Source organism: Macrotis lagotis, chromosome 7 (genome assembly GCF_037893015.1).
Source record: "Macrotis lagotis isolate mMagLag1 chromosome 7, bilby.v1.9.chrom.fasta, whole genome shotgun sequence".
NCBI classification, from domain to species: domain Eukaryota; kingdom Metazoa; phylum Chordata; class Mammalia; order Peramelemorphia; family Peramelidae; genus Macrotis; species Macrotis lagotis.
Window position 1 is genome coordinate 122,515,367 of NC_133664.1, and position 26,397 is coordinate 122,541,763.

The following is a 26,397-nucleotide window of genomic DNA, read 5'->3' on the forward strand; positions in this document are numbered from 1 at the left end:
TGAAGCAAGATTTGAACTCAGCTATTCCTGACTTCAGGACTGGTGCTCTATCTACTGTGTCCCTGAGCTGCCCTAATGATATTAAAAATTGTTTTAAATTATTATTGATTAGGGAAATGGAAAGTAAAACAATTCTGAAGTATCACCTAATACCTATCAGCTTGACCAACATATTAAAAAAAAGGAAAATGATCAATGTTGGAGGGGACATGGGAAAACTGGGACTCTGCTGCTTTGATAGTGAAATTATGAATTGATATAACCTTTCTGGGGAGCAATTTGTTATTATGCCCAAAGGACAATTAAAACTGTTCATACCTTTTGACCCAGCAATACATAGGTCCGTATACAAAAGAGATCATTAAGAAAGGGTAAAAAACCCATTTGAACAAAAATATTTATAGCAGTTCTTTTTGTAGTGGTAAAGAATAGGAAATTGAGGGGATGCCCATTATTTGGGGAATGGTTAAAGGAACTGTGGTATATGAACAAATGGAGTACTATTTGTTCTTTAAGAAATAATGGGGGGGGGGCGGCTAGATGGCGCAGTGGATAGAGCACTGGCCTTGGAGCCAGGAGTACCTGGGTTCAAATCCGACCTCAGACACTTAATACTTACCTAGCCATGTGCCCTTGGGCAAGCCACTTAACCCCATTGCCTTGAAAAATCTAAAAAAAAAATAAAATAAAATAATAGAGGGGTAGCTAGGTGGCACAGTGGATAGAGCTTGGCCCTGGAGTCAGGAGTACCTGAGTTCAAATCAGGCCTCAGACACTTAATATTTACCTAGCTGTGTGACCTTGGGCAAGTCACTTAACCCCATTGTCTTTAAAAAAAAAACATGAACAGTTGGACTTCAGAAAAGCCTAGATTCTTCTTTCACAACATGATTAATATGGTAATATGTTTAACAGTACAAATACAAATAATCTACATTAGATTACTCTCTGTCAAAGTGTGTGTGTGTGTGGGGGGGGGGAGGATGCAGAACTCAAACCATACCAAAAAATGACTCCTGAAAACTATCTTTACATGTAGTTGGAGAAAAGAAAATTTCAAAAAAAGAATTAAGACACCAGGGAGATGATGCTATGACATGCAAGTGAAATGAATTTAAGTCAGGAAGGGCTGTACAAGGTCATGAGACTCATTTTCTTCTCCAGGGTCCTCTGGGAGCAGAGGACAGATATAGATAAGGAGATGGCTTTGGGGGGAGTAGGAGACCTTGGCCTTTTAAGTTAAGACTATTAACATATCTCAGTTGGATTAAGTCTGGGTAAGAAAAGAGGCAAAGAATGTCTTCTTTTACCTAGATCAAAAAAAAAAATCAATCTAGGAAGCTAAGACCTTCAGAGGTTTCTAGCCAAAATAGAAACAATTGCTATATTACATTCTCTTTGATCCAATCCAGGTTCCAACAAATGTCCAAGTCAAGGCTTAGTCTAGAACTGATGCTGCCTAATCAATGAAAGCCTGAGTGATTTGGGTTTTGGGGTTTAAGATATGATCCCGAAGAAAGAAATATACAGCCAGTGAATCCTAAGATATCTTGGAAGGTTTCAGGGATAAAAAATTATATTCCTTTGAACAGAGCATCTGCTAGTAAGGGTATGATACCTGATGTGGACTGAGGAAGGGAAGGGAGAGGAGGAGGAAAGAGGAATGGAAGAAAGAAGGGAGGGAGTGAGAATGGGAAGGGCTGGAGGAAGGGAGGGAGAAAAGAGGGAAAGAAGAGGGGAGGGAGGGAGGAGGGAGGGAAGAGGGAGGGAAGAAGGGAGAGGAGGAGGAAAGGAGAAGCCCTATGAAGGAGAAAAAAAAGTCCTGATTATAGATGGGCACACTTAAAGGAAGTTGCAATAGATTTGTTTTGTTAAAGTTATTCGACTAAATTATAAATGATTCATATTAGTCAACATTGCTGTTTTTATTACAACACAAAGACAAAGAAGTAGCACAGTTATCTAATAATATGTAAGAAAATGGGACTTGCTTCAAGTAAAGGTTAACAGATTTTGCCTTTTATCAAACAAGTCAAGAAACTAAAGACCAGTCCTGTTTCCTTCCCACCACATGCTTTACACAAATCCTAAGTGTTTCTATTGCCATCACAATCGTAACTAAATTTTAAAAATGTAGAAAGGAAAGATTATAAAGATTATATGAACACATGGAAAGATACAACCCATCCACCTGTACTTTCTTATTGCATCCCCACCTTCCACCCCTACCTTAAACAAAATCTTTTTGTGAAAATAAATTCCTCTCATAAACAACTGACTGATATCAGAGTTCTTCTGGGGGGGGGGGGGAGGGAAGTGTTAGTAAAAATTTACACCTTTGCCCCTGAGGAATTTCTGAGAGGTCAACAAATTCTTGCTGGAGGTTTAAGAATCAGAGTAATCTATAAATGTGAGGAAGCTTCATGCTAGCTAAAAAATAAAACTAAACAAAAAACAGAAGATACTTTTGACTGGATCTTAATCAGGACTGGGGCTTGAAGGGATTAAAAACTAGGGATAGCAGAATACCAAGTTTTCTACTTTTCAAGGACATGGCTGCAGAAAATTCTACTAAATCAGAATCTTCCAGATAGTCTAGGGAAGAAAAGAGACAAATGGAGGCTTAAATTTGGGCCAATTTATATTTGTCTTCCACGAGAGTAGATAATCTAACTACAGACTTCTAATAAAACTAGTAGTATGTACTAAACTAAAAATCACAGCATGCATCTATAGGAGGAACATGAAAATGGGATAGAGCACAAGAAAGAAAAAGAATAAAGGGAGCAGAGAGATCAAAGTGTTTGTGTGTGTGTGTGTATGTGTGTGCGTGTGTGCATGTGTGTGTCTATGTGTCAGTGTCTATATGGAAAGCTAAGGAAAAAGAGTTTTAATACTGATTTTATTAGCCAGAATGTAATGAATTTATTCCTTGATTCTTAAATCTGCTTCATAAGCTTGTTTCTAGTACATGTAACAAGATCCACTCACCCTTTCCCCCAGGGGCCCATGAATAGATGTCAAACAGTGAATGAAATTTCAAATTATTTTACTAACTGCATTCCATGGTAACTGGTTTCCTTTGTAATCTTATATATTCTGTTTTATGTATTTAAAAATATTATTTTGCAAAAGGATCCATTGATTTCATTAGTTAGCAAATGGGGAAGTCTTTTCACACACAAAAAAATCATGAAAATTTCTGCTTTAGGAAGATTGACCATTGTCTAAGAAAATAAAACTAGAACTGGCATGCAGAAAAATGAAGAAAAAAATCCTATGTGATCTCTATAATGGAAAAGCAAAATAATAAATGGAACTATATAGACAACTTAACTTGGAAGATAAGGGTGACTTTCTTAGGTTTTATGGAAACACACAGTTCAGCAAAACCCTTGGCAAAAGTATGGTCCAGCTCTACCAGGCATTGATCTTCCTTCCACCCCTCCAAAAGGAGAGGTTGTTAAGTAGGAAGGCTTTTCAACAGTCTCTATGTGAGAAAAAAGACTGAAGAGTCAATACAAATGGCAAAACCTTATCTTGGTGGGACATGAGGCCGTGGGAGAAGAGGCAGCTGGCAAAAGACAAGTGAGCCAAAAAAGGAGGGCCATCACTTGGGAATTTTGTGTTTTGTTTGTCTTTTAAATAAGGCGAGATGGCTTTGTGCAAACTGCAGTTCAGGTTTAGTGAAGGCTTCCAAAAAAACTGTAAAACACTTGAATAAAGAAGGGTTCTAAAGAAGGTCTACAAGGTAGAAATAAGCACATGCTAGTTTCCAGCATGCAGGTGTATGCACTTAAAAACTTGAGTCAGCTGTAAATTGGCAGTAATATTCTTTCTATCTCAGCTTTGCCTCCCAAAGTCCTCAACGTTCATCACTCTCTGAGCTCCCATCAATGTAAGGAAGAATTGGCAGATCAGGTCAGAGTAAACAATCCCAGAACCCCTACAAAGCTCATCAAATCCAGTGCTTATTACAAAGCCAGCTGCACTGACCAAAGCAGACAAATTAACAGGCTGCCCTTTACCCAAGTTTACGCTTCCTTCTAAAAGGATAAATGGACACAAAATATTCTAGAAGGAAATGTCTACAGGACCATGGGGTTGGGGTGCCTCAAAGTAAAATGTAAGATTGGAGATCTGGGTAATAGATATCATTAATTTGGCCTTACTAATAATTGGTTACAGCATCTCATGAAATTTTTCTTGGTAAATTAATTAAAATTCCTTGAATCAGAACATAATCAATATATATTTTTTAATAATCAATATATTTAAAGGGTGAAAGAGAGGCATTAAGTGCCAGCCAATGCATCAGAAAGCTGTGGGGTCAGAACCAAACCTGTTCTGGTTTAGGGGCTCTATTCAAGGCCTAAGAAAAGAAATAAACAACTCATTAATGAGATCTTCAGAGGATACTGGCCTGGGAGATCCTAGGAGGCCTCCGAGAATAGAGGGAAACAATGAGAAGGTAAAAGTTCAATTTAGAGAATGTAGATAAGATAATTTAGGAAAAATGATCCCAAATAACATTATTCAAAAGGCAAGGGGCAGTAGGATAAACTCAAAAGATATATGAGTTGACTGGCATTTATGAATACCTGCTGGAACATGGCACTAAGAAGAAGAAAGGTTAGAGGAGGAGATAGTATGATGGTGGGGTGGGGCTGCCTTAAACTCAAAAAAGCAACACTGGGGAGTTGGAAAGTGATTTTTCTTTCCTGGACTCTCAGGACTGAATGGTAAGGTGGAAATCTATTTGGTTCAACCCTGTCATTTGCCAGATGAAAAAACTTGGCCTTAAAGAAGTTAAACAATTTAATCTAAGACCATATAGCTAGTTGATAGAAGAATAAAACCTAGAAGCCCAGTCTGTTAATTCCTAGCTTGATGGTGTTCTGTATTACACCACGCTGTGCATCTGCTTGAACACACTTAAACACATTTTATCACATTATCACATGGCATTTTGATCTGGCCAACATTCCCTGTCTTTCCTAGTTTATACAATTTTAATGCTCTTTTAGTGTCACACTTTTGGGGTTTGAGAGACACCACTTTCATGTGTTTTACTGATGATACATTACCCTATGAGAAAAATTTTTTTTTGTAACATACAAAGACTGTGCCTATTTATTTTGAGAACTTCATTGCCGATTAAGTTAGAAAGGTTAAGGTATCCTCATTTAATGCAACTTGGACTCATGACAATAACCCTGAAGCAGACTTCTCCATCATCAGTCTGTCTGAACGAATGAATCAACGCAATTATTCCCAATGGAGTTCAGCTTAAGTGAACAAACATCCTGTTCTTTTATTCTTCCAAGTCATAATATCAGGATATTTGTGCAAATTTGCACAAATATTATAGTATATTATATATTATATAGTATATTATATAGTATATTATGCCTATTTTTTAAAAGAAATAAGAAAAGTTTATTCATCCTCAATAATCAATTGAGTCCTGAAAATTAACAACCATGCTTCCAACTTTCCTAACTTATTCTTCCCCCCACCCCCAGTCACCATCAACTGTCTTTGCGATGGATAGCATACTCTATATAAATCTATCAGAGAAATTGCTTCAATTCCCACAGCTGCTATTGCAAGCTGTATTTCCCTCCCATCCTATCCCTCCCCAACCCCCATTTATTCTATTCTCTCAATCCTTTCACCCTGGTCCAGATCAAAAATGAGTTTTATCTCTCCCAAAATCTGTCACTCTCTTCTATCATCTACACCAAGCTCCCCTCCCCCCTCCCCCTTTCCCCATCCTTTTCCTTTCCTATTTTCCTCTAGGCTAAAATAGATTTCTATACTCAATTGAGTGTGTATGTTGTTCCCTCTCTGAGCCACTTCAGATGTGAGTTAAGGCTCACACACTCTCCCTAACCTTCCCCCTCTTCCACTCCACTGCAAAAGCTTTTTCTTGTCTTCTTTTTTTTTTAAGTTTTTGCAAGGCAAATGGGCTTAAGTGGCTTGCCCAAGGCCACACAGTTAGGTAATTATTAAGTGTCTGAAGTTGGATTTGAACTCAGGTACTCCTGACTCCAGGGCCAGTGCTCGATCCACTGCACCACCTACCTGCCCCTTCTTGCCTCTTTTGTGTGAAATAACTTACCCGATTCTCCCTGTCCTTTCCCTCCCATTAACTCCATCTTTTTAATATCTTAAATCATCAAATTCAACTCCTTCCTGTGCCTTGTCTATATATGCTCCTTTTAACTGCCTGAATAAATAAGGTTCATATGAATTATTAATATCATCTTCTCATGAAGGAATATAAGCAATTCAACATCATTAATTTTGATTATGATTTGCCCTCATGATGTGCCCTTCCCATCCAATCCCTCCATGCTTTACCAAAGTCCTGTACATCAAGATCAAATATTCAGTTCTGGTCATTTCATCAGGAAAGTCTCATCTTTTTTTGCACTTCTAAGCATGAGATATAAGTAAATTTCAAATTCTTTAAAAATTTCACAAAGCAGGGGCAGCTAGGTGACACAGTGGATAGAATACTGACTCTGGAGTCAGGAGGACTTGAGTTCAAATCCCACCTCAGACACAATACTTACTTAGCTGTGTGACCTTGGGCAAGTCATTTAACTTCATTGCCTTGCAAAAATAAAATAAAAGCAAAAAAGTTCCCTAGTATACTGGGCATACAACTTACTACAACAATCCTCTCTTTGTATCTTTCACACTCCCAGTAATTTACATTTTTTTTTAACTAGTCAGGACAAATGGGGATATATATATATGGATCCAATGCCAGCAACTATTTTTCTTTGTGATTTGAGAGATCACAATTCCACCCAATATCCAAAAGGAAGAAAAAAGAAATGTGCTGCCTTTTACACTGTTCATTATTGACATTGATAAATGTTGAATAAACAAAAATGATGATTTCTCATTCCCTTACATCCATCAAAGAATCAGACCTTTACTACACTCCTCTGGGAAAAGCCCACTAGACAAAGTACTGAATATAGATCCCTGAAAGACTGATTGCTTGACTGACATTCTGCATGACAATCAAGAGGTAATCTATTCATCAACATGTGGCATGTCCTTAGAAGAGAATATCATAGTCCAGAAAAATCTTCTGGGACCAAGAACAAGAAAAGTACTGTTAAAAACAAAGTCTTAATCCAGTGTGGATACCCAGCTTGCATAACAATTAAACAGACCCTACGTCATCTGAACTATCAATTATTCTTATTCTTCTTATTTTTTTTAGGTTTTTTTTTCAAGGCAAATGGGTTAAGTGGCTTGCCCAAGGCCACACAGCTAGGTAATTATTAAGTGTCTTGAGACCGGATTTGAACCCAGGTACTCCTGACTCCAGGGCCAGTACTTTATCCACTACGCCACCTAGCTGCCCCTCTATCAATTATTCTTAAGTAAAAATCAGAAGTTTTTCTATCTCTGATAATCTCTTCCAATAAGTTCCACAAAAAATGTTAAATTTTAGATGGGGTCAAGCACTTTGTTGTTTTGCGCAAAGTGGTTCCCTAAAGTATCTTACTTATTAGAAACATGAACTCAATGGTTACTGGGACCAAGTGACATGAATCTCCTTGGGAATGGTTCTTAAGGTCTGTCAAGGCAGGAAATGGTACCACATCATCTGAATACTCTTGGAATAATAAGCATAGTGGTGAAATGTCATAAGCTTTCTCCTGCCAGTAGTCAGAAATGTGAAGAAAAAACTAATTTCTTAATATATGTTTTTATTTCCTTTCTATATGACAAAATGTTTATAGATGAAAAATAGGTGTTAAGCAACAGTGGATTCTGGTTTGATGAAGAGAAGATGCCTATGTATAAAAGCAGGGTCCCAGTGATAGCAACTAGAAAATAATAACATTAATCATATCAAGAACTTACAGGATTTGTTTTATGCAGGATTAAAATAAGAGTCACTTCACATTCCTAAATTTTTTTAAAAATTACTTCATCCTACCTGGCCTCGGCAGCAAGCAGTTCATCATAATGGGAAGACCTCTGATCATCATCTTGCCTATAGCGAATCACCGTTGCTAGTCCTTTGCTGACAAGAGCCTCAGCAATGTTTCTGCAATACATAAGACAGATCAATGAGCACCTATAAACATCGACATAATTGTCTCTTTGTCTCTAATATTCCATTGTCCCCGCCCAAAAGAATAGATCAAAGATCTTAAATGCCAAGAAATCAAGAACCAAAATCCCCTTGGTGGGTGGAGACAAACTCTTTTCTACATATATAAACGCAAATTATTTATTAAAAGACCAAATTCTAGGCTGAACACTTTTGGCTCCAGAAAGACACAACCTGTACCTGCTTTCTGAAGAAAAAAAAAATAATTAGGCTCTAAAATTTTATATATAAAGTATTTTTTAGGGGCAGCTAGGTGACGCAGTGGGTAGAATACCAGCACTGGAGTCAGGAGGACCTGAGGTCAAATTTGAACTCAAACAATAATTACCTAGCTGTGTGACTGTGGGAAAAGTCACTTAAGCCACTGCTTTGCAAAGATAAAAATTTTTTTTAAATCATTAATATCACTTAAAAAATCTCTCAAAATTCTATCCTTGCACATCTTAGACTACTTCTAATTGAATTTGGGAAATTCAAAATCATCTAAAATAAAAATGGAGTAACTGGAATTCATTCAAAATTAGCCAACAATAGAAAACACTGTCATTATTGTTTGAAAACAGTATTCATGAGAATGGTTTTATTTTCTTCTGGAAAGGGCTAAAAATAAATGACTCCAAGGGAATTCTAATCCTTGTGTAAAAGGTCCTATTTTTACTGGTATGTAGCAATTCCCTCTTACCCCCAGAATCTCAGGACCCTCCTCGCCCACACACAAAGAATAGGACCTCAATGGAGACCTTATTTAAACACATGAACCAGAACTGCAGAGGATAGGAAATTATGGATCTTTTCACTTATATAATCTTCTAAGTGTTATCTCTATGATCTAATGCAAAGAAAACAAAAACTAAAATGAATTTTAATATTTAATTTTCCCCAATTAATAAGTATTTATTTTCTCTAATTTTGACCCTATTTCCCTCAACTTAAAAAAAATAAACACTTATAACAAACATATTTAATTCTCATATTGGTCATGTCCAAAATGGTGTCTCCTTCTGTATACTTAATCTATCATCTCTCTGTCAGGAAGTTTAGCATGCATTATCATTGAACTTCAAGAACTGTGGTTGAGCAGTGTGTTACAGATCAGCACAATTGAGACTTTCAAAGATGTCTGATTTTACACTATTGATATTACAGCATAAAGTATTGACCAGGTTCTGATGACTTCTTATGCATGGCTTAGTGAAGATATAGTTGATATGTACATCAAAACTACAGATGACACATAGCTTTGAGACCAAGCTAAAATCCTAATTGAGAGAGCCATTGTTTGAATTTTCCATTTTTGGCCACGCTTGGTCTGAACTCCATGCAAAAATACCCTCCTAAGCAGCCCCCTACCTACCCCAGTCCTTTCCTCAGCCCTAGCTTCTGCTTTCTAGCTTCCTCTTGTGTGTTGTCTTCTTTCGTGGACTACAAATTAAAATGAGTCAGCGTTTAGATGTGTTGGACCAAAAAAGCTAATGTGATTACTGTCTACAGAGAGAGGCAAAGCTCCCAAGAAAAGGTTGACAATCTATATTGTATGCTGGAAAAGACAAATCTGGGAGTTTAACTCTGGGTATCTCAACACATACTGTGAAACTTTGAACTCAGAAGGTGCTTAATTTAAGAACAACACTAATTGGACAATATCTACAAGAGAGATACCAGGATGGTGAATTATCTTGAATACATGACAAATAAGAATCATGAAGGAAATGGGTATATTCAGTGAAGAACAGAAGACTAATAAAAGTCATGATGAAATCTTCTAGTATTTGAAGGGTTAAATGAATAGAGAATCAGATTTTTCTGTTTGGTGCCAAAAGGAAGAAAAAGGAACAATGGATAAACTTCATAATGAAGGAACTTGAAGCTTGATTAAAAAAAGAAAAACAAAAACTTCTTAATAAATTATGAGTTTTTTAGAAGTAGTATCAGTTTATTTGAAGTAATGGAATTCCCCTCACTAAGAAACCTTTAAGCAGAGATTGCATAGCCACTTTAGGTTAAATCAAAAAGGAGATTACTTCTGCATATGGATTGAACTAATTGCCTGTTGAGATTTCCTCCAACTCTCAAATTCTGTAACTTCATGTACTATAAAAAAAAAATCATAAAATTTAGAGTTGGAAGGAGCCTACAAATTAGCTGCTTTTAGACTCAGAGAGGAAATGACCTGCTGATGAACAAAGTGTGTAGCAGAACTAGGACTCAAACCACACTTCTAATTAGAAACCAAGTATTCTTACCACTACATGAGGTGGACCCCCAGGAAGGCAGACTATTTATAAAGTATATATTCGAATAGACATAAATGTAATTCAAAGGAAGGAGTACATCTTATATGCATCTTGAATCTAATTTTGTCATCACCCCTCAAATAGACAACAGTTAAATAATGAAACCTGAGTCCAGATTAACTCAATTTATAATGCTACAATGTCAAATTATATCAGTCTCAAGATCAGTTTTTAAAAAAGGTGAGAGAAGATTGTTTCCAAACATGGTAAAGATTATAAGATTAAATTTGTTATTTTCCTAGAAATAACAACAATACAGTATTTCAATTAAATCTTACAGTTTATAAAGTATTTTTCTCAAAGCTTCTTAAATGTGATACAGGTATTATTAGACATCATAGAAACAATTACATACAAAAAATATCCAAGAAAAATTGGAAACAATCAACAAAGAGAAGGCATTAGGAAGAACTGGACTCCAATATTATTTTCTTAAACATATATTTGAAGTAAAACTAGTTCATAGGATCATCACTGGAGAGTTGGAACAGTCTCTGTCTCAATGAATATCTAGCCTCTTAAATGAAGGGATTGAAAAAGATGAGAAAACTCTTAATTAAAAAAGGCAAAAAAAAATAAGTTGTTTAATGAAAGATATTAATAGTAGAGTTAAGTCAGTAATTAACCTGGGTATATAAAAAGATGCAAAACTTACTCCCTGCCCTCAAGGAACTCACAATCTAAAAAAAAAGCAAGTAAATAATCACATATAAACAAGTTTTATATATATATATATATATATATATATATATATATATATATATATATATGGATAAAAAAATAAGAGAATTGAGGGGAATAGCAAATCTTCCCATAAAAGACAGGATTTTTAGCTGGGACTTAAAGTTAATCCAGATCAGTTATTAGGCAGAAGTTAGGAGGGCAAACATTCCAGACATGAGGACCAGGCAGAGAAAATGTCCAGAGTTGAGAAATGAATTGTCTTGAACATGGAAGATCCAGGTAGTCATTTTTACTGGATCAAAGAGTATGTTGTGGGGAGCAAGATCCAAGACTGAAAAGACAGGAATGGGGTAGATAATGAAGGATTATCAACAATAGAGTATTTTGTATTTGATCCTATAGCGCAGAGAGAGCCACTTGTTCATCTTTCATTTAGGAAAAGAAGTAGGGAGAGATTTGGGGCAGGAGACTCCAAACAGTAGGCTATTGCAATAATCCAGGCACGAGGTAATGACAGCCAGCCTGCTCTAGAGTGGTGGCAATGCCACAGAAAAGAAAGAAGCATATGTAAGAGATATAGCATAGGCGAAACCAAAAGGCCTTGGCAACACAGAGAATATGGGCAAGGGAAAAAAGGGCTGTGAGAAACAGTAAAGACTAGAGAATGACACCAAGGATGCATAAAGGACTAAGAAGATGGTGTTGTTCTTGATAGTAATAAAGAAGTCAGGAAAAGGGAGGTCTTAGGAGTAAAGAAAATTTTGTTTTGGGCATGTTGAGTTTAAGATGTCTGCTGAACATCCAATTTGAGATATTTAAAAGGCAATTAGAGATAAGTTGAGATCACCAAGTGAAGTAGAATCCTGAAGAAGATCTACAATTAGTAGGCTTAATTTAGATAAATATCCAGCAAAGGAGACTGAGAAGCCAGGTTTAAATTTTTTACAACTAGTATTTCTGACAAAGGACTCATTTCTAAAATATACAGAGAACTGAGTCAAATTTTTAAAAAGACAAACCATTCCCCAATTGACAAATGGTCAAAGGATATGCAAAGGCAATTTACAGATGAGAAAATCAAAGTGATCCATAGTCATATGAAAAATTGCTCTAAATCACTACTTATTAGAGAATGCAAATTAAAGCCTCTCTGAGGTACCACCTCACAATCTCTCAGACTGGCCAATATGACCAGAAAGGACAAGGATCAACATTGGAAGGGATGTGGGAAATCTGAGACACTGAGCATTGTTAGGGAGCTTTGAACTCATCCAACCTTTCTGGAGAACAATTTGGAATTATGCCCGAAGGGCAATGAAAATGTACATAACCTTTGATCCAGCAATATCACTACTGAGTCTATACACTGAAGAGATGATGAAAAAGGATAAAAACATCACTGGTATAAAAATATTCATAGCAGCCCTGTTTGTGGTGGCAGAGAACTGGGAATTAAGTGAATGTCCTTCAATTGGGGAATGACTTAACAAACTGTGGAATATGTATGTGATAGAACACTATTGTTCTATTAGAAACTAGGAGGGATGGGAATTCAGGGAAGCCTGGAAATATTTGCATGAACTGATGCTGAGCAAGAAGAGCAGAACCAGAAAAACATTGTACACCCTAACAGCAACACGGGGGGGATGATCAGCCCTGATGGACTTGCTTATCCCTTCAGTGCAACAATGGAGAATACCATCTGTGTCCAGAGAAAGAACTGTGGAGTTTGAAGGAAGACCAAAGATTACCAACTTTAATTAAAAAAAAAAACAACCTGTTAGCTTATTATACAATTTTTCTATCTCTTATACTTTTTGTTTCTTCCTTAAGGATATGATTTCTCTCTCATCACATCCAACTTAGATCAATGCATAACATGGAAACAATGTAAAGACTAACAGACTGCATTCTGGGGGGGGGGGAGAGCAAGATTGGGGGGAAATTGTAAAATTCAAAATAAATAAAATCTTTCTAAAAAAAAATTGGTTCCTGCCTATTCTTCCAAGTTTATTTCATGTTACACTTAAAACTGTTATATAAATAGGAAAAATGAAGGAAAAAAAATAGGCCAAAAAACACTACTGATGAAAATTTAAAGGGATTATCCAGGAAGTTAGGGATTTTTTATGCACGGAAATTAATTCATTTACATGTAAATCCTTGCAAACATATTCAACTAGTTGTCCTAATACTAAGTTTATGCCACATCCAGAAAAATAGAAGAACTTTAAAAAATCTTAAAAAAAGAAGCCAGCTTTAGTAATAATTAGAAGATGGAAGAAATGGGAAAGGAAAAAAAAACAAAAGATTTAGTAAAATAATGGGAAGTGCGTTATCTATGGAACAGCCATTCCAAAGGGCATAGTAGAAGAGAAGATTATTATTTCATTGAAACTTCAGTGAGAGGCACTAATAATAAATAGGAGGAACCAGGAGAAAGCATGTCCTGAAAATGTAGGGAGAATAGAATATCAAGAAGAAGGTAATTAACAATAATAAAGACTGCAGAAAGGTTGAGGAGAATTAAGATTTGAGGAAAGGTTACTGAATTTGGAAATTAGCACATCATAGATAAATTTGGAGAAAGTACTTTTGATGGAATGATAAGACTGGAAGCCTTGAAAAAGAGAAAAGAACCTACCATTCTCCTCCTCCCCAAAGAGACAATGGAAATTTTACAGTGCATATAGTCTCAAATCTAGTTGTATTGCTTTATCTTTCTGAATTACAGAAAGGAAGGGGAAGGAGTTACAGAGGTGGAGGAAAGAATAGATTCCAGAATAAAGGTGATAAGAGTTAAAATAAGAGTTAAAAAAAAGTTAAAACTTTTTTTAAATAAAGATGTTTGAGATAGTTAAAAATGAGGAATACATAAAGATGATGATGTTTGCCAATATCTGATATTACTGATTTTTAGCCTCTACCTCTTTCAATACTACATAAATATCTATCACATCACTATATTGCATAAGACAAAAAATTTTTGACTGGACAAATCAAAGGGATTAGGGATGACCTTAATACTCTCCAGTAAAATCCTTCAGACCTATCACATTTTCCTCATACTTGCCCTCCATTTAACTAGCTAATCCTCATTCTAAATTCAAAAAGAGGGAGAAGGACTGTTAAGTGGTAAAGTGGATAAAGCCCTGGCCCTCAAGTCAGGAGGATCTAAGTTCAAATTCAGTCTCAGATACGTATAAGCTGTGTGATCCTGGGCAAGTCACTTAACCCTGATTGCAGAAAGAGGGAGAAAGGGGGACAAAAAGAAAGAAGAGGGAAGAAAGAAAGAAAAGAAACAAAGAAGGAAAGAACAGATGTCAATGCATTAAACATTTACAACTTACTGCATCTTTTCTTCTTGTTTCCCTTTCCTTTACTACCTTTTCAAAACCATATTTAAAAAAAATTAAGTTATTTTTGATCCTTGCACCTTACTGCCTTTTTTCATTTCTTTCAGCTGTTAACAAAAGGTAGAGAAATTTCTCTCCCCAACTGAAGATAGTGTGGAATTTCACATCATATGTCAATCAGCTGCCCAGTGACAAAGAAAGAAGTGCATTAAATTGACTGCCATTACAATATGCTGCTTTAAACAAAATCTTAAATTGTGTGTTGCTGAGCACATTGGTAATTCTCCTTTAATTTCACATGGCAGGCATGAAAGAAGAATTCACTACCAATACATAAAGAGTCTCAGCAGCCTCAGTTATTCAGTAGGAAGTCACTCCTTCCCATACTGACCAAAGATAGAAAGTAAATTACTTCCAGGTTTTTAAAAGCTTCTTTGAATTCAGAGAGAAACTAGGGTCCAATTAGAAGTAAAGAATTCCAATGCAAATACAATCAGAAGGTAATGATACAAATACAATTGAGTCCCAGTCCCCACTTTCACTATCTCTTGAGAGGCAAAAAGAATTATAAGAGGCTTTGTGTTTGTGTGTGTGTGCACACTAGACCTGGGAGAGATTTATACATTAACATCTCTTTCTCCTTATGTTAGCCTGGCGCTATGCTATTTCCATATCATCTCAATCTAAGGAGCATTAGAAATATATTTTATACATTCTCTATAAAACTACTGAGAGAATTCTGTGGCAGAATGTAAACTTTACATAAACAATACCAAGATACTTAAACAACAGATAATAAGGGAATCCTAAGGAATGAGAAAAGGCTAGACTGTGGTCTCTTTAGACAGCTGTCATTTTTAAGAAGTAAAATATACTATGGAATATATCACAAAGAATTATTCCAAAGGAATGTGCTTTCCCAGGGAAAATAAATTCTTATTAATTTTGGCAATGTAATTGGAAGTACACCAGTAAAGGACCAGTCTTTTCATACACTGAGCAAGCAAACCCACTCTCAGGGCCACAGGTAGCAATTCTTCCAGTAGTCTGAATCCTGATATCATGGCAAAATGGCCATGGATTTGGAATGATAAACCTAATTTTTGTTAATTATTTATAACCTTTCTTTACTGACAGTCAGTTTCTTCTACAAAATGAAGATGTTGGATTAAAAATTTCCTATGATCCCACCCAAACCTAAAAATTTTGTTTCTAAATAAATTTTAGGAAATAGGACTGAAGTAGTTATAAAAAGAGAGCTTGAAACTAGACCTGTCTTATGAAGTGAAAATCTCCTGCTATCCAGAGATAAATAGAAATTCATGATTTTGGCTCATAGGGTAAGCATAGACATTTTTCAGTCTGGCTGTTTGTGTCTTATAATTGCCACTAAAAAAGAAACATCTGAATTTAACCAGTGCCAAGTCTTGAGTTTCTATGCATGTTACAAAAGGAGACATCTTTAGAATTAGTATGTACACAAACCTATGCAGGCAAAAAAGTAATTTCATGGTAATTCGATTCAAGATTAAACAATAGGAATTAAAGCATTTTTCAGATGCAATTTGTCTCAATAAGTATGTGACCTCCAGTGAAACTGTAAAATCATTGAGAATCTTTGTAAGTTGCATGGAGGTCCATCAATCAAGATTTATAAATTAAGCATAAAACTCATAACGAGAACTGCAATTAAGTCTGATAGTAAAGAAAACACTGGAGCTGTGAACAGTAAAATGCAAACTGTAAGACAGTGGATCTCTCTGAAAGGTACAATTTAACAATAATGACTGGTAAGCATATTCTTTTATAGGGCAATAGAAATACCAATGTCCATACTAGAAGCTTCTTCTACTTCAGTCTTTATCTGCCTAGGAACAAATGGCACAAAGTCTTAAGAATAAAACCCCCAGAGACGGCTAGGTGGCGCAGTAGATAAAGCACCAGCCCTGGAGTCAGGAGTACCTGGGTTCAAATCTGGTCTCAGACACTTAATTACCTAGCTGTGTGGCCTTGGGAAAGCCACTTAACCCCATTTGCCTTGCAAAAACCTAAAAAAAATAAATAAAATAAAATCAAAATGTATAGGGGCAGCTAGGTGGCACAGTGGATAAAGCACTGGCCTTGGAGTCAGGAGTATCTGGGTTCAAATCCGGTCTCAGACACTTAATAATTACCTACCTGTGTGGCCTTGGGCAAGCCACTTAAACCCATTGCCTTGCAAAAACCTAAAAAAAAAAAAAAAAAAAAAAAACCAAGAAGAGTAAAACCCCCAGAAATAGAGATCTATATCTGTGCAGAAATCCAACAGGAATTGGGGTCATCCTTTAAGAAGAGGAGGACATGAAAAAGGAACAAGATAAAGAGGGATGAGGATCAAGAAAGCGCAAGGTTGAGGAAAAACTTTCTTCTTCAGTTTGAAAGTTACTATTTTCCCTGTCATATGTTCATAGAACTTTAAGAAATATATTAGATACTTCACTTATGTAAAGAGGCTAAACGTGGGATCACAGGTTGGTCACCAGGAATGCTAAGATATCAAATATCTTTTTCAGTGAGGAGAAATTATAGTTGAAGTCTGATATAGAACTAGTCTCTTTATGGTTGGCCTCAAAAACAAAGCAATCTGTCTGTGAAGGGCAAAATGAACAGGAGCCTTATTCCAGATGGAAAGGAGCTAGAGGCAGTACAGATATTCTTATGAATTTACTATCTTTCCACTTAGACTCAAATCAGTAACAGCACATGCTGAGTAGCAGATGGAGATACACTCTCTGTGACCTCCATGAGATGTATTTGATGACTTCTCCAAAAGGACCACAAATCAGCCTCTACTGTCCATCTTTCCCCAAATTTCTATTGTTTGAAATCCCCAAGGATCTGGCAAATAAAGACTGTTTTGTCAGACAGATAGGAGAAGCTGCTCATACAACCAAGGAACATCTGCAAACAAAGCCCCATTTTAGAAACATCAATAACTGTAAATATCTTAGATGGCACTGCATCCTTTACACAGCAATCACAACCCTCTCATACCCTTGTTTCCCCTTAACCTCCCCCCCCATGCCTGCTGCTCTATGATGTGTCAAATTAAATTTTGATGCTTAATAACTTAACTCTTCCTTCCATTTAATAAGTAACACAGTCAGTTCACAGGCACCCAAGGAGTCTGAAAGTCTCTCAAAATGTAACCAGCACGAAAACTTCAACTCTGTAATACAAAGGAGAGTTCAGATGTCTTTGCCCTCTTGGCTACCCTGCAGGCAGCACAGGTGAAATGAGGGCAGATCTGATGATCATCAAAAGTTCAGCTTGTATTCTTTTCTACAGAAGCTAGAAAATGGAATTCTCTCCACAGTTCTCAAAGATTAAACTATATGCAATTAACCCTTATCAAAAAACTACGCAAGATGCTGATATAACAGGCCTTATTCACTGCCCCAATCCCAACCCTAAAATAAACATACCGATTTTTTGTTTGTTCTTTAAAACAATGAAAGTCATAGAATCACACTATCTCAGGGTTAGAAGTGACCTTAGAAATGATCCAGCCCGAACGAGATAAGCAGAACCAGAAAAATACCAGACACCCTAACAGCCATGTGGGGGTGATTGTTCAACCTTGATGGATTTACTACTCATCCCTTCAGTGCAACAACCAGGGACAATTTTGGGCTATCTGCAATGGAGAATACCATTTACATCCAAAGAAAGAATTATGGACTTTGAACAAAGACCAAAGACTATTATCGTCAAATTAGGGGGAAAAAGTTATATTATTATGTAATTTTACTATCTTATACTTTATTTTTCTTCCTTTAAGATATGATTTCTCTGTCATCACATTCAATTGAGATCAATGTATAACATGGAATCAATGTAAAGACTAACAGAATGCCTTCTGTGGGGGGGAAGCAAGAATGGGGGGAAAAGTGTAAAACGGAAAAAATAAAATCTTATTTAAAAGCAAATAAGGATGGGGCGGCTAGGTGGTGCAGTGAATAGAGCACCAGAGTCCGGAATACTTGAGTTCAAATCTGGACCTCAGACACATAATAATTACCTAGCTGTGTGGCCTTGGGCAAGCCATTTAACCCCATTGCCTTGCAAAAACAAAAACAAACAAAAAAAAAAGATATGTGCAAATTAAAGCTTCTCTAAAGTACCACCTCACACCTCTCAGACTGATCAATATGACCAGAAAGGATAATGATCACTGTTGGAAGGGTTGTGGGAAATCTGGGACACTATTACATTGTTGGTGAAGCTGTGAACTCATCCAACCCTTCTGGAGAGCAATTTGGAACTATGCCCAAAGGGCAATAAAAATGTGCATACTCTTTGATCCAGCAATACCATTACTGGATCTATACCCTGAAGAGATGATAAAAAAGGGTAAAAACATCACTTGTACAAAAATATTCATAGCAGCCCTGTTTGTGGTGGCAAAGAATTGGAAATCAAGTAAATGTCCTTCAATTGGGGAATGGCTTAGCAAACTGTGGTATATGGAACACTATTGTTCTATTAGAAACCAGGAGGAATGGGAATTCAGGGAAGCCTGGAAGGATTTACATGAACTGATGCTGAGAAAGATGAGCAGAACCAGAAAAACATTGTACACCCTAACAGCAACATGGAGGTGATGATCAACCTTGATGGACTTGCTCATTCCATCAGTGCAACAATCAGCGACAATTTGGGGCTGTCTTCCATGGAGAATACCATCTATATCCAGAGAAAGAACTGTGGAATTTGAACAATGACCAACGATTATTAACTTTAATTTAGGAAAAAAACTGATATGAGCCAGGGTCTCTAAGCTGTTTGACACAGTTGCAGCAAGAAGACTCAAGGCAGTCACACTGCCTGATGGAACAACATTTCCTTCTTCAATATATATAGGGATTTAATGCATACCAATATTTATAGGTTTATTGTTGATTACAATATTTACTCACCCTAATACTGGAATGACTATAAAGGAAGGATTTCAGAAAAATTTCTCGAATAAAACAGATTGTAAACTCTGTCCAAATTTAACAGGACTGCCTCTCTCTGAGGCATACAAAAGGCTTCAACATTATGAAATCTCTGGAAAACCAAGAGCTGGGAATTCCGAGATCCCAGAATATATACAGGGTAAACAGATACAAGATGGGTCAGATAGAATTTCAGGGAAATTAATAGTTTTGCCCCCCTTACCATACACAGGAATATATGAAAAGATGGTGAGAAAATAGTTAGTACAGGTGATTGATATGTGAACTCCAGCAGCCTTAGTTTCATGGGAAAGAATAAAAAAGTCACAGAAACTGTGGTTTCTACCAACAAGGCCTGAAAGAAAAATTGGTTATTTTAAGAGTTAACGGATGGGTGGACAAGCATAAAGACCATCACTATAGATTGTTAAGGAAGTGTATCTAAAAACATTATCTACACAAAAAATATAAAAAAACTTTCCATGAAAACAATTGCTTAATTAATAACTTTAAATGATTAACAATTATACAATGTAGTAATAAATAAGGTAACAGACAGGTTAAGGTCATCATGGTCTGAGTAGGGATAAGAAATCAATTAACTATATGATTATTACTTAAACTTGTGATCACATGATAAAAACTTGTAACCATATGATTGATGATTAAAATTGTACACTCTTGTAACCAAGGAAATGATCTCAGCTTGCTTGCTTGCTTTAAACAAACATGATTCTGAGACTATAAAAATAAGTCCAAGCAGCTGACAGTCAGTCAACCTGCTCCTGCTTTTACCCACTTGTTGACTCAACTCATTTCGCCGACTCTATCCCTCCTGTCAGGTTCCAAGAACCCCTCAGAGGCTGGACCCCCCACATTATACTTTATGTTTCTTCCTTAAGGATATGATCTCTCTCTCATCACATTCAATTTGGAGCAATGTATACCATGGAAACAATGTAAAGACTGGCAAACTGCCTTCTGGGGGGTGGGGGGGGAGGAAGGTAAGATTAGGGGAACTCAAAATAAATAAAATCTTTAAATACAAAAACAGGACAAAAACAAACAAAAAAAAAAAGATCCAGCCCAATCTCTTCTTACCGAAAACATAAATACCCTTCTGGTGTATCTGACATGTAATCATATATTTCCAGGTCAACATCTGTAGTGTTCTATAAAATACAAAGAGTAACCAATTCTTTTAGGTTTTTAGCTGAAATCTTCTTTCCTATAATTTTACTCTACAAGTAACAGTAGGGGAAGGGAGAAGGTAGCACTGTACATAGAAAATCTCTCTTCTAAATGGCAAACATTTTTCAATTACTTAGAGTCATACTTACATGTTCCACTCCCAATATTCAGTCTTCCCTAAGTTTACTATTCCAAGTCCTTTCAAACACTTCCAAGCACCACTTGACATAAAAATATAGCCACAATCCTTTCACAGACAGTAATACTTTCTACTGTTACAGGATGACTGGTACTCAAGAAATCTTTGATTTGATTCCTACCTCTGCTTAAATACTCCCCATATGAACCTTAGGGAAAGTAGTTATTATTTCTCTTGTTGCTTTTATATTCTTTCCCATCTGAGAAATATAAATATAGCATGCTAACATGAGAAAAAAGTTAGTGGAATTTTAAAGGTGCTTAGGTTAACAGGCTTATGTGAGATTGCTATCATTAGAAACCATTTGACTAAAGAAGCTATAAGAAATATTGTCAAATATTGACAAATATTGTCAAAACTGTAGTTACTGATTCCTGAAACAAAGTTCTCTGCAAAAGTTTAGTCTAGGACCTAAATAAATCCTGTGTAATCAGTGAAGGGGGGGGGGGGGGTGTAGGGTTGTTGAATTCTTCCAAACTCAGGCCAATACAATAACTAATTATTAGATTTAAAAAAGAGAGTTTCTAAGTTCTTTGTAAAACTAGAAGGAAAGAAGGGAACATTAGAGGACAGTATCATAGATCCAGAGTTAGAAAAGACCTTGGAGGAGAAATAATTCAAAATTCTTAGTTTGATATGAAGTAACAGAGAGCCAAAGAGGCTATGCCATTTCCCCAACGTAAATGACAACTTGTAAATGGCAAAGTCAGGATTTCAAAACAGGTCCTTTGCCATCAAATCCACTGTACCACCCTTTCTTCTCCAAACCAACCATCAGAAAGCAGGCATAGGTTTTAGATCAGAAATGAACTCTGAACTCTAAAAACTGAAAATCTAGAGGTTTGTGAAGTCACTTGAATTTTAAATTATAATTTCATTAAAGACAGGTACCTGAGAATGAACATGGCAAAGATCTTATTGCTTATACTGGGGAAGCTAAAGGATTTATTCTGGTCTGTATCTTAATTCCTCTAGAGCAAAAATTCTTAAGCTTTTTTAATGTTATGAACCCTCCTGGTAATCTAGTGGAACTTATAAACAATGTTTCTCAGAGAGATGTCTTTAAATACATGGAAGAAAATGCAAAAGATTATTATTAAACAAATTATCAAAATATTTTTTACAAGTTCATAGACCTCCAATAAAGAACCCTGACCTTGCTACCTTTTGTGCCCAAGAGAATTAAAATGGACCTTGATAAATGAGTGAGTACTAAGGACAAACAGAGCCAGAAGTATAGAAGTTGTGCTATGAAAAAGCAACATTCTACTTTATCAATTTTCCTGATAAATATTTTTCAATAGAGAAGGTGCAAATGATTTAGAAAAAGGAAGGATGAAAAGTACTGCTCCATATAGTTCTCACTCTGTTTACTAAACAGATAATTTTATTCTGCCCCCAGGATTTCTATAGTACTGTAATCTCATTGCTACCTCTGTTTGATGGCGTCATTTATCTAGTAATAACACAGTTATTGCTTTTATAAGAAAAGTAAAATTGTTGTATTATCCTCCATTGTGTCTGGTTCTCTCTCAGCAACATCATGCTGCCAAAACGTCAGTAAAAGCTCTGGAAAGGAGAAGGATATGAAGATCCATGAATGGTGTAGGAAGTATTCCTCTGTTTTCCTTAGGATGAGAAGTATGTACATTGTCTTTCTAAAAAATGTTCCAAAGTCAGAAGAAAAATATGTTAACTATAGACTTTTTTTCTACTTTGCAGAGTTTCATGTAATCTACCTTGAACCATTCTCCTGGCAGGTAGGGCTATTCTTATTAGTTAGAGGCCAGCTCATTGTGCATACCCATGTACCATGATAACTCCCATTATGATAATGAAATTGTTTCTAACTCAAAGAACCAACTTCTTTCCTAAATGTCATTTGAGTTTATGACAATTCCTTCAAAGAGGTCTATCAAAATTCTTGAAATTCTGTTTTCTAAAAATCTTATATACTCTTATCTGTGAACTTACTCTTTGTTCCACCTTGAGATTCTATATTATTCCTTTAATGCCATTTTTTTCAGGTCGTCACCCCTGTTTTGGCTATATGTTCTTCCCTTTAGACCACTCATACTGAGCCAGTTTAATCAGAGTATCCTCTACACTTGAACCAAGCTCCTCTGTCTTCTTATCAGTTGCCTTGCTAAACCTAAAGCTAGTTGATAAGTATCTAAAGGCCTCAAACTCACATTTCTCAGTTTCATGTTCTTTCTATTACACCATGCTGGCTCTAAATGTTAATACTGAGTTTTTCTTCCACACTAAAGGAAAAATTATTAATAGAGTAAAACAGGGGAAAAGCCAATATAACAACAGAAGAGGATTGCCACATTAAAATAGACTCCATGGGGGTGGCTAGGTGGTGCAGTGAATAGAGCACCAGCCCTGGAGTCAGGAGTACCTGGGTTCAAATCCAGCCTCAGACACTTAATAATTACCTAGCTGTGTGGCCTTGGGCAAGCCACTTAACCCCATTTGCCTTACAAAAACCAAAAAAAAAAATTTTTAAAAGAAAAGAAGAAATAGAAATGTTCTACTTTACTTCTGGGATAAATTATGGGAAAATACAGAGTCTTTGCCCTGGAGTCAGGAGTATCTTGAGTTCAAATCTGACCTCAGACACTTTATAATTACCTAGCTGTGTGACCCTGGACAAGCCACTTAACCCCACTGCCTTGCAAAAAACAAAAACCAAAAAAAAAAAAAAAAAAAAAAGATAGACTCCATGGACCCCTTTTTCTTTAGGGAAGTAAAATTTGCCCCAAGAATAGATTTCATATGAATCACATACTCAGATGAATTTCTGCTTAGAGGGCTATCACAGATTCCATAGATCCGGTATCTTTATTTATATGGATCAGGTCAACAGATTACAAGCAAGAGAATATCACAAAGATTATAATAAGTTCTTTCTAGTAGATGAACTAAGAAAATATACACATATACAAACTTCACACAAGAGAGGAATTTTTATTAAAGTCTTCATTCTAAACAAAGGTTTCTATAAAGTCAATCAACTACCTATCTTCATTCAATTACACTGATAAAGAAATAATCCAGGGGCAGCTGGATGGTGCAGTGGATAAAGCACTGACCCTGATGTCAGGAGGACCTGAGTTCAAATATGAACTCAGACACTTAATAATTACTAAGCTACATACCTTAGGCAAGTAACTTAACCCCATTCTTTTGCAAACCGCCTCCCCAAAAAACCCAACAACAAAACCTCCCAAAACAAAAACAAATCCCAATTCCTAACACTACTAAATGAATATAAATCAATAGTATTCTAGGTAGCAAAAAAAAACTAACCTTGTGATTTTTCTGGATTTTTTTGATATTAGCATTTTAAGTTTTACAATCATATTAAGAGAATGGTATGGGAATGATAAAGAACAATATGTTTTTGTCCCAAGAGCTGATCAAAGAGGTAGGGGCTTTGAACAAATGAAATAACAAAACTTCTTTTACATGAAGCACTATTAATCATACATCTTCTATATCCCAGCCTTCTACCCAATTCACCTCCTTCCTGGAGATAATTGGCCCAGAAGTCATGAGTTCCCAAAAGTTTTCTAATTGTGACCTTGGGACTGAACTGTCCTGGAAACAAAATTTCCTGGATTCAAGGAAAACTGATAGACTTAGAATCAGAGCATTTGCATTAAAAACTTGCCTTTGTGTGACCTTGAGAAAGTTTCTGGGTGTCATTTCCTCAAATAAAATGATATTGCAAGAGTTGCCAACCATGTTCCCTTTCAGCCAGTCTGAGACCAGATCAGGTCTTGCTTCATCACAGGGACTATCTGTTGTTCCTTATCAAGTCCCTCTTTGAACATTTTGCTTCTTTCTATAAGAATCCTAAGTAAATCAATACTACTATTGCTTCAAAAAAGGACAACAAAGGCTTGCATAAAGTTCAACTTCATCATTCCTGTGCCTTTCTAGACCAAAACAACCTTTCCTTTTACACTAGGTTATTTCTAACCTCAACAGATTGTAAATTTAATGAAAGCAGATACTATTTCCTGTTTTTTGAAAATCTACCTCTTGTACTAGGGTCATAGTAACTACTTAACAAAAACTTCAATCATTACTTCTTTTTTTGTACTTTGTTTCTGGTAATAATATGTCTAAAACCACATAGCTAAATAGTTGATGAGTATGCTGTTACAAACTTTTGTAAAACTGAGCTGGCTTACTTTGTCCAGCATGATGTTTTCCATGGAATGGCTAGTTACTAACTCAATGTTGTTCTGTCATTCAGTCATGCCCTTTTTTGATCCCATGGACCTCTTCTCAGGGTTTTCTTAGCAAAGATACGGTTGCCATTTCCTTCTCCAGTGGACTAAGGCAAATAGGTTAAGTGACTTGCCCAGGGTTATCACCGCTAGTAAGTGTCTGAGGCTAAATTTGAAGTCTTCCTGATTCTAGGCAAAGAGCTCTATCCAGGGAGCCATAATTGTGATTCCTTTAATTCCCTGTAAATTTTTTATTGTTAACAATATGGACTTCCACAAAGCCTGATTCTAATGCCTTATCACATCTCAGAGGTATCCCTGTATTTAACTCAGTTCTACTACAGTGGAAAGGCTTTGGGTACAGTCCCAGGAACATATATGATTTACTTTCTAAGAACTAGTCTAAAGTATGCGAAGGTTCAACACTACTGGCATGAAAGGCCTTAGCTTTCAGAGAACAGAGCTGCCTGAGCTTTGCTGCTTAGTGCACTTTTTAGAAAAAATAATTTTCATTCACTCCAGTGTATAGAGGAAGTACTCTATGTAACACTGTATTACAAAATGAAAATCGATGCACTACAGAAAATAAAAAAGTAATTGAAGTATTCCCTGTGGGTAGAAAATGAATGGAAGAAGGAAAAGAGAAGAGAGAAATACAATTCAAACAGGATCCTGGAAAGAGTTACCACTGCTAAACTTTGGGACTCAACGTTACTCAATCAGACTTTTACTAATTTCTCTTTTTTTTGCAATTGGTTTTTCATCTCTAACAAAGTAAGAGCCTAACCAGGTTCATGAGTTGTGAGTTAGAATGTGCTCCAAAGGAAGAGAGATTATATTTGGAAAATTAGAATTTGTTTTTAAGGAGGGTTTTGGCATTTCAGGGCCAAAGTTATAGCTTAATTTTCTTATCCCACATCCTGTGATTTTCCTGCATCTCAATAGGCTATTCAATTAAACAAAGTCACCTTTAAGCCTTTATCTTCAGAAAGCTTCAACAGGGAAATTTTTTAAAAAGGAAGAAAACTTCAAGTCTGCAGGGTGCAAAGTAATGTTGATCTTTAAAAACCATCATCAAACACCATTAAGTTTAACAAATATTTAGACTCACAATCATGATAACCTAGAACAAAGAGTAGGCTGCAACAGACTTCTCTGTGCCAGTGGAAGCTTATATTCTCCTTCCCAACTTCAAGTCCACTGGACCACTCATCTCTGCTACAAACCTTGACTGTGTCAAGTAACTTCTCTCAGTGGTCTAGATATAGTAAGTCATAAAATTGCTACCTGGGAAGACTCAT

At 36.1% G+C, this 26,397-nt stretch overlaps 1 protein-coding gene across 2 annotated transcripts in view; it reads right to left on the reverse strand.

The window, feature by feature from the left end:
• SND1 (staphylococcal nuclease and tudor domain containing 1) overlaps positions 1-26,397 on the reverse strand; it is a 520,505-nt gene that overhangs the window by 227,594 nt on the left and 266,514 nt on the right. For both annotated transcript variants that reach the window (XM_074193769.1, XM_074193768.1), the window contains one exon: positions 7,973-8,083. In XM_074193769.1, the coding sequence (XP_074049870.1) occupies positions 7,973-8,083 (111 nt within the window). The remainder of the gene's footprint in view (positions 1-7,972; positions 8,084-26,397) is intronic.